This window comes from Carlito syrichta, unplaced genomic scaffold (assembly GCF_000164805.1).
Source record: "Carlito syrichta isolate Samal-C Ts95f unplaced genomic scaffold, Tarsius_syrichta-2.0.1 Scaffold311903, whole genome shotgun sequence".
NCBI lineage: Eukaryota > Metazoa > Chordata > Mammalia > Primates > Tarsiidae > Carlito > Carlito syrichta.
The window spans coordinates 1,685-10,583 of record NW_007255999.1 but is presented as its reverse complement, the minus strand read 5'-3'; the positions used below and the strand labels follow the sequence as shown (position 1 = coordinate 10,583).

At 52.1% G+C, this 8,899-nt stretch overlaps 1 protein-coding gene across 2 annotated transcripts in view; it reads right to left on the bottom strand.

Moving 5' to 3' along the window:
• UBA1 (ubiquitin like modifier activating enzyme 1) overlaps positions 1 to 6,861 on the bottom strand; it is a 20,316-nt gene extending 13,455 nt beyond the window's left edge. Inside the window, exons 1-13 of one of the 2 annotated variants that reach the window (XM_008069268.2) lie at positions 6,853 to 6,861; positions 4,641 to 4,757; positions 4,464 to 4,522; positions 4,195 to 4,363; positions 3,964 to 4,098; positions 2,585 to 2,691; positions 2,227 to 2,317; positions 1,979 to 2,111; positions 1,338 to 1,435; positions 1,087 to 1,233; positions 777 to 953; positions 550 to 654; positions 375 to 455 (exon numbers count right to left, since the gene is read on the bottom strand). In XM_008069268.2, coding sequence (XP_008067459.1) covers positions 375 to 455; positions 550 to 654; positions 777 to 953; positions 1,087 to 1,233; positions 1,338 to 1,435; positions 1,979 to 2,111; positions 2,227 to 2,317; positions 2,585 to 2,691; positions 3,964 to 4,098; positions 4,195 to 4,363; positions 4,464 to 4,522; positions 4,641 to 4,757 — 1,419 coding nt within the window. In that variant the 5' untranslated portion in view covers positions 6,853 to 6,861. Of the gene's footprint in view, positions 1 to 374; positions 456 to 549; positions 655 to 776; positions 954 to 1,086; positions 1,234 to 1,337; positions 1,436 to 1,978; positions 2,112 to 2,226; positions 2,318 to 2,584; positions 2,692 to 3,963; positions 4,099 to 4,194; positions 4,364 to 4,463; positions 4,523 to 4,640; positions 4,758 to 5,212; positions 5,505 to 6,852 lie in introns of those variants that run through there. The other variant, XM_021718180.1, reaches the window with a different exon arrangement.
• Positions 6,862 to 8,899: the final 2,038 nt, after the last annotated feature.

The following is an 8,899-nucleotide window of genomic DNA, read 5'->3' as shown; positions in this document are numbered from 1 at the left end:
GGAGCGGCCACCTCACTCCAGTCTGGGTGACAGAGTGAGACGCCAACTCAAAAAAAAAAAAAAAAAAAAAGACCAGCCTTGGACAACTTGGTGAGACCTTGTCTCTAAAGTAAATCACAAAAATTAGCTGGGTGTGGTGGCGTGTGTCTGTAGTTCCAGCTACTTGGAAGGCTGAGACAGAAGGATCACCTAAGACCAGCAGTTTGGTGGCCATGAGCGTGCCAGTGCACTCCGGCCTGGGTGACAGAGTGAGATTCCAACTAGAAAAAAAAAAAAACCAAAAGCTCTCACTTGGGATGCAGAGGGAAGCCCCAGAAGAGATGGCCAGAAGCCAGGGGAGGTGTCAGTAGCAGGTGTCCAAGGGGATCACTCACCAGGAAGTACTTCTGCTTGCCCAGTTTCTCTTGCAGGTCTGAACCAAATACAGCTACCTGCCCATCATAACGGTTCTGACGCTGAGGAAAATGAAAGGAGGAGGGTCAGAGAGAGGCCTTCTCAGCAATACCCCCAGTGATGGTGATGTCCTCCCCACTGACCCCACTCACATACCGGGAGGCACTTGTCCTCTGTGAGGACCTCTTTGTCCTCAGGGAGACACTCAAGGGCATCAAAATATAGCCACTGCATGATGGGCATAAACTTCCCGGAGCAGGCCTGGGGAGGGGCAGAGAGAGAGAGAGAGATGGTCAGTGGTTAATCAGGGCCTGACACAGGTAGACAGCAAGTGATGGAGTCAGGGAGCTACCTGGCTCCCTGCCCCTCCCACCCATGCTGACCTTCATGACTTCCTGAGCAGCCAGACCTCCAATGAAGGCATTTATGGGGGCCAGATCCCCAGCAGCCACATATGCCAGCTTCCGAATGAGGTCCTCATCCAGGCTATCTTGCTGTACTGCCGGCAGGGCACGAGCATTTACAGCTTGTGCTAGTGCCACCAGTACTGTTGCATCCTCCTGGAGGGCCAGAAAAAACCAACAAAGGACCTGTGAGACTCTTGTGGGAGGAGGGCGAGTGGACAGGCAGAGAGGCATGGCGGGCCTTCAGCACCAGGGGTGCTTGTCCTGGCTGGCTCAGCCACCTACCCACCTCATTGCGGGGCCGAGGTGGCCGGTTGTGCTGAGCACAGAACTGGTGCAGGGCCTGGAAGCCAATGTGCAACTGGGCAGGGCGAGAATACTTGGCAAAGTCCGTCATCACAAAGTTGGGCTCTGCCAGTGAGGCCACCAAGGATTTCTGTGGGGGGGCAGGGCATCAGAACCAAAAGAGAGGAATGGAGAACTTGGAAATGCCTAGAATCATGCCCCCACAGCCCACTGCCTGCCAACCCCCACACTCACAAAGCTAATCTTCTTAGGTACTTTGACCTGGCTGACGATGCCTCCACGGATGTAGTCAGAGAAGTTGGAGGTGTCACAGATGCTAAAGGTGTAAGGACCTATGGTGGATGGGGAAGCTGTCACTCTAACCACCCTCCCTAAAATCCACAACCCCCAAAAGACAAGGAAAAAACATCCCTGACTCAACTCAGACCTCCGAAGCCATCTACTCTCTGCCTCAAGACTCCACTTGGACATCAGAAACCATCTCCCCGCTGTCTCCCAGACCCAGCTGAGACACCATGAAATCCTATGTCTCCAGCCCCAAGTCTACACTGGAAAATCTCTGCTCCCTGTCCAAATTAGCTCAGACATGAGAGGATCCTCTGATCTGCCCTGTTCAAACACTGGAGACCGTTTCCCTCTCAGCTTAGACACCAGGGACTCATTCTCCCAGGAACAGCTCAAGCATAGCACCTCTCCTCAATGCCCACCAGCTCTGGTTGGACCACAAGAGATTCTATCTCTGGTTCATTTCAGACACCCAAGATGTGTCTCTCCTCACTCTGAAACCAAGGACATGTCTCTCCCTTCGACCCCCTGGCCAGAGCCCAGAAACATATCTTCTAGCTCCCCTCTGATTCCCCATGGCCCTAGCTCACCCAGGACTTTGATCTCCATGGGCTGACTTCCGTTGAGTTCAAGCATGCCCTGCACTTCTGAAAAGGAGACAAAGTCGCCACTCTCAAACCCATGTCGGGCCTCGTCCAGGCAGGTAACCACACCGGGGTTGTCCTGGTTGAAGGAAAGTGAGTCTTAGAGACAAGTTCAGGGTACCAAGAGTAGACAGGAAGAACTATCACTGCCCATCTGCCTGCCTTCCAAGGACCCCTGGGGCTAGTCTCCTTACCTTAGTGATCATAGAAACCATAGCACTGAGTGGCTGCTCCCCATTGGAATCTGTGAGGATCATTTCCTCTCCAAAGTCACAGAAGAGTTGCCTATAGAGGGAAGCAATAGGGCTGATGTCCAAGTTCCACACACATACAAGCCCTGCGTGCACCCTCAAGATCAGCAGTAAATACTCGCTGAGTAAACTCAGCCCACCACTGCTTGGAAAGAAGACGGTGCTTGTGCCACATGGGGAGAGGTGAACGCAAGAATCCAAAACCTGGGTGGCTGAGGAGGGATGAGGGCAGTGAGAGCCTGGGGGTCTTGGCCTGGGCCTGGTAGGGGTTGGGGAAAAGGAGGTGGGGGACAGAACTCACCCAAATAGGCCACGCGTGTCTGCCACCACTAGCTTGATGCCACGGCTGTGACAGAACTCACCCACTCGCAGCTGGTCCTCCAGGGGGGTGTTGGTGAGGACCACCACCTGTTGAGAAGGGAAGGCTCAGGCAGAGGGCCCAGCATTGGGGTAAAGGACTCAGGCAGTCCTTAAGGCAGAGATGTACAGGCTTTGCTGGTTCAACCCTCTTTCTTCTTCTTTTTTTTTGAGTTGGAGTCTCACTCTGTCGCCCAGACTGGAGTGCAGCGGCCGCTCCCGGCCACCGCAGCCTCGACCTGCTGGGCTCCGGCGATCCTTCCGCCTCAGCCTTCCGAGTAGCGGGAACTACAGGCGCGTGCTACCACGCCCGGCTGGTTTTTTGATTTATTGTGGAGATGAGGTCTCGCCAAGTTGCCCAGGTGGGTCTCAAACCCGCGGGCTCAGGCAATCCACTCACCTCAGCCTCCCAAAGCGCGGGATTACAGGCTGAGTCACCGAGCCCGGCTCAACCCTCTTTCACAAGCACACAGTACCTACTGTATGTCAGATTCTGTGAGGGTGAAACTCAGTGGAAAAAAAAAGAATCCCAAGACCGTAGCAGGAAAGGTAAAGCAGTAGCTGGGAGGACATTTTGGAGAACAGCTGACTCACTTATTTGACAAACGCCCACTGTTGTCTGCCTACAAGCCTGCCATGCTCTGCAAGACACAGGAGTAAAACTCTCGTCTTCAGCCAAAGTCTGAGCTCACTCCTGCCACACCCACCTGCTTCCAAGTCTCAAGACAATGCCCGCTCAGTCATGATCTCTGGGATTTTGCTCTCTGCCTGAAAGTTCATCCTTACCCACCAGGGTGAGCTCTGAGCTCCTCCTACTCCTACATCAGGATTCAGCTGCAGAACCGTGGCCATCTGGGATAGCCCAGGGCAGCATCTCAACTCCCAGAGGTCCTCTTTCTGGCCCAGACTTTTTAATTGGCAAACACCCATAATATAGTCCTTATCGTGTGCCAGGTGTGATTCTATATGCTTAACCCTCACAAAAAGCCCATGGAATCAGTACTGCTATCATGCCCAGTCTAAACAGGAAAGCTAAGGCACTGGAGATTAAGTGACCTACCCGAAGTTACATTAGCCGAACTGAAAGCTCACAGCTAAAGGCAGTCTGGCCCCCGAGTCTGTGCTCACATCCACTACGCGAAACTGTCTGTATAACAACTTTCACTGTGAAGAGGCAGGGCCAGGATCCATCTTCCCTGCATCCTCTAGGCTCCCCCAGCACACCCATGGCCTATCCATTACATAAATGCTGGACAGTATTGAACAAACCAGAGATGGGCTCTGAGAGAATCGGGCAGAGGGCTGGGTGGTAACCCAAGGTACCTGGAAGCCACTAAGGAAGTCCTCAACAAGGGGCCCAGTGTAGGCAGTGACAGGCACGTAGCTGTTGAGCTCAGCAAGGCGGGGCTGTGATACCTCAGCCCGGTTTTTACCGATGTCCTCCTCCCGAAGGTAGAACTGCAAGGGGGTGCAATAGGGGAAGAAGTGGAGCAGCTGTGGCACTCAGAGGGGCTGGTGCCTCAGCAGGGTAACAAGGGGGCTGGGAGGAGGTACCTGAGAGGAGAGGTCAGCCCACTGGGCAGTGCCCTGGTCATGTAGAGTGACGGCCTTGACCCCACCAAGGATGATGTTCTTAGCGATCTCCACGCCCAGGCCCCGCAAGCCTGATACCAGTACACTGGATGTCTGGAGCCGCTTCATTGCCTCATGGCCCAACACATACCTGCCAGGTTAGGGGACACTCCAGGTCAGGGCCTGTCCCACCCAACCCTATCCTATCAGTGCCCCCTCCCACCTCTCAGCCCAGCCTTGGCATCACTTACAGCTGCCGGGAGTAAAGGCCCTCATCTATATCTGCTTCACTGCCGTTCTTCGCCATTCCCTAGGGACGAGGAGGACAAACAGGCTCAGGAAGACATGCAGGAGCAGGGCAAGAGTGATGACACAAAAGACTCCCATCCACTGCCCTGCCTCCCAGTCTCCAGGAAGAAGACACTCACGTTGGTTGGCACCGAGGACACTTCGGACAACACGGACTGCGCAGGGGAGCAGTTAGAACCCGGCTTTGGATCAGGCCCGGACACGCGACGTTTCTTGGACAGCGGCGAGCTGGACATCTGGAGGGGTAAAGGGAAGTCAGAGGTGAGCCTAGGGCACGTGGGTTCAGTCTTTTTGTCTGTTAGTAGCAACTGCAGGGGAAAGTAAGAGTTAAGTATTAGTACCTCCATTTTACAGAAAAGAGGGGAAAGAAACAGAGAGGTGAGGTGAATTGCCCAGGGTAACACAGCTATCAGAGCTAAGATATGAACCCAGGAGGTCTGATTTGCAAATCCACGCTGCTGACCCAGGCTAAGCCATTTGCATCTCCCCAGCCCAGGATAATGAGGGAGAGACTCCAATCCTGTGGGGTGAAAGGAATGACAAGAATGTACTGGCAGGGAGGTCAGAGGGATGTGGATTCAGAACAGACCCAGTTTCAAATCTTAACACTGCCACACCTTAACAGGTAACATTTAACCCCTATAGGTCTCAGTAGTCTCACCTGTAAAATAGGGGTGATAATACCACTTACCTTCCCCATGGGGTTGTCGAGATGAGAAATAACACAGACCATAGAGCCTGGCACAGAGTAGGTAGGCAATAACAAGCAGCCATTCTCCTCTCCCTTAATCCCAGGGATGGCGGGGGGAGAGGGGAGTGCAGGAGGGAAGCAAGGCTTGGACATCCATCAGGGTGGCATGATGGCAGGAGCGATAACTTGCTGAGAACCCAGTACCCAGAGGGGTTTAGGGACAAAAGTTTTACAAAGCCCAGCCCCGCCCCCCAGCTCTGCTAGGGGAAAACCAACCCAGACCAATAAAAGCAAGCGAGAAAACACACAATTCCCAAGCCTCATCTGCATGCGGAGTCCCTTAAACAGGTTAAGGATAATGATAACTGGGTTAACTGGGTATCTATTAGGAGTCCTCCTTTTGCCAGATGTTACACTAAACACTTCATGAGCCTTGTCTCACTCTGTCCTTAGGTTACCCCTGTGGGATTTGGACTGGTATCAGTAATAACCCCCCCAACTTATACCGGAAGAAAAAATTCACTCAGGGACGTTTGATAACTTGACCAAGGTTCCCAGAGAATGGCTGAGCTGGGACCAGACCAGGATCTGCTTGTTGACTCTGAGTCCAAGCTGCCTCCCAGTATTATCACATTTCATCCCTTCAATGGCACTGACCCTGCAAGGCAGGGTTTAGCGTCCTTGCTGGACAAATGAGAAAACCTGAACTCACAAGGTCAAGTAACTTGCCGAGGGTCACACACTAGGTCCCAGAGACAAAACAATACAGCCTGCTGTGGAAGTGAAATCTGGTGGTAGGGGATGACTGGATCCGGATGCTGGAAATAACAGGACTCAATCATTTCCCCCTCACCCTCAATGCTCCTGTTAGTATTGAGTTTTTCCTTTCACCCAAGACTGCTGTTCACACACGTTCTACCCCACCGTACCTAAGATTCCATCTTGGTGCCTGTTATTCTAGCACTAACCACAATGACAAGCGCTCCTTACCATCTACCAAGAGCTTACTGCCTGTCAAGCACAGGGGAAAGGGATTTGTCTAATCTTAACAATGCCCAAGAACCAGAAAACCCTATTCCCAAATCACAAATGAGAATACAAAAGCTCAGAAAACTCCATTCTCTTGCCCAGAGTCATGTGGCTGGTGGCTGTCTGCTGAATGCCTCCAGGTGAATGAGGGCTAAGGGATGGGAAATGAGGGAAGGGAGAAGGCTGGCTGGGGCCCCGGAGACAGCCAGGTGAATTGTTGGGAATGCTAAGATCCAACTTAGGTAGGAAGAGGCTTGGGGAGTTAGTAAGGAGACACAGACCAACTATATTTTCCATTTACTGACCCTGACCTGGGGTAAGGATCTCATTTCCTTTGAGCCCCATTTTCTCCAAAACCTGAGACAGACAAACAGACTGTCCTCAAGGGGCTACTGAGAGGGTTAAAGAGGCCAAGGTCTGTGGTCAGAACACTCTGACATGAGGACGGGAGTTCCTCCCTGGACCTGCAGTGGCTTCCACGACTCCATTACAGTTATCGCCCTGCCTTGTCTTTGGTCAGTTTGTTTGGGACACATCATCTTCTCACTCCCTAATCAGAGATGACCCAAGGCCAGAGGGCTCTTTATTATCCAGACCTTGCACCTCTAGACCCCTAGTGCTGGCTGCAAGGTTCTAAGCAAGTTTGGGATGACTGTTCAAGTGCAAAGCTATGGAAAAGCCCTGCCTCAAGTCAAGCAGAAGGAGTATGAGGCAGAAACCCCAGAGAAGAGCTAAAGATTCCCTCAACCCTAGCAGAAAAGAAAAAAAAATCTATACTCTTTCTCCCTCAACATTTGCTCAGGTCTCTGTTAGAACACACGTACTGTGAATTGTTTGGCAAAGCTGAATGGGATTAGAGTTTCAAAACATACCTGGAGTCTCCTAACTGATGATTATGAAGCCTAAACATTCTCCACCCCCAAACCAGAGAAGAAGGTTTGGAGGAGGAGTCCTGGAGGTTTGCAAGGGGGCAGGCACAGAGTCATTAGGTTATTAGGATGGAGAAGTTAGGAAAGATTCAGATCCAAGTCTCTGGAAAAGTATCTTTTAGCGAAGGGCTGGGAAATTGCAGTGGAGGTCCCCAGAGGCTGAAAGGAGGTAGGAGGACAGTTGCTGGGCACCATGGAAGCTGCAAAGGAAATGGAGTTGAGGATTCTAGAGTCTGAGAAGGCAGCAAGATGTTGGGGTGGGGGTGGCGGGAGAAACATGCCCCATCAGGAAGATGCTGGGGCCCTGGGGGTCTTTGGGGACATATGCTGTTGGCAGAAAGAAATCTTTGACCAAAAAATAAGAGACTTGCAGGGAGAAAGGTGTATCTGACATTTATGCTACAGAGTTCTAGCTACAGCCTGGGGAGGTGAATGCTGAAGGGCTGGGAGAGGTCTCTGAGGGTAGACAGGGAGGGATTTCTAATGGAGTACAAAGGCCCTGTGTCAATCTCTGACAGGACATGGTAGATGCCACAGCTGCTCTGAGGAGGTGGAAAGGGGAAGCTAAGCCAGACACTCCAGACCTTGAAAAGATCAGTAAGCAAACATGGCTAGGTCCCCAAATGGGGTTGGGTTTCTCTGACCAAGTATGTTGAACCCCATGGAGACTCTGAGAGAAGATACTGAAAGGGGGTTTTCTACATGAGAGAAAACAAATGAGCCTGTGGGAAAAAGGAAATCTGACGATACTAGGGTCCTAGGACGCTGGAGGTCCCTGACTATAAATGCTAGGGATCTTAAAAGGATCTGAAAGCAGATTCTGAGGCCTGATGTGAGATTAAGAGAAGCTAGAACTATGGTCAGCTTTTCAAGGCAGAGACTGGGTCTAGGGTGGGGTTGGGAAGGTGAGTTCCTGATGGAGCGGGTTAGAAGCCAGCAGGGTCTGCAAGAGCAGATGCTGGCTGGGGATCTATGACCAAGGATTGTGTCCAGCTTCTCCCTGATGTCTGGGCCCTTGGGAGGCTCTGGGGGTTAAGGGAGTCTAATGGGAAAGATGCTGAGGCCTGTGAGTAGTCTCTGAAGACACACGGCGAGCATGAAAAAGGAAGAATTCCCTAATAGAGAAAGTCTCTAAGGACAGACTCTAGAAACTGAAGGAGTCTCTCAAGTCAGACAGTGACAGGGGTCTGATGGAAGATGCTAGGGCCACAGTGGGATTTGGAGGCCTGAGGTGTGGGGAAGAGGTCTGTGACAGAAAGGCGAGGCCCAAATGGCCTTTCAAAGGGTCGAATCCCCCTGGAAACTCTTAGGGTTGCTAAGCATGTGTTGGGAGTTATGAAGGAAGATACTAGAGAAGGCTCTCTTTCAGAAAAGAAGGCCATGTGGAGACCCTCCCCGAGATCTGGCCCCTTTGGAAGGCGTGAGGGCAAATACTGAGGGGATAGGAGGTGTCTCAAAGGAGGTTCCGGGACAAGTCTTTAAAGGCATGCAACGGTGAGGGGCTTTGATCAGCAATGTTATCTCCGTAAGTCTGTATTGCAGATTGGGGAGAGTTCTGATCTGAGATACAAGGTTCGGGACAGGGTCAGGTCTCAGACTAGTGATGCTGGACCTGAGTCTCTAAGAGCAGATCCTGGGGGTCTGACCTCAAGGTCAGATTTCGGAGACTGAGGGGGCGGAGTGGTCCTGGAGAGGAAAAGTCGGCCCCGCCCCAGGATCTGCTCCCCCT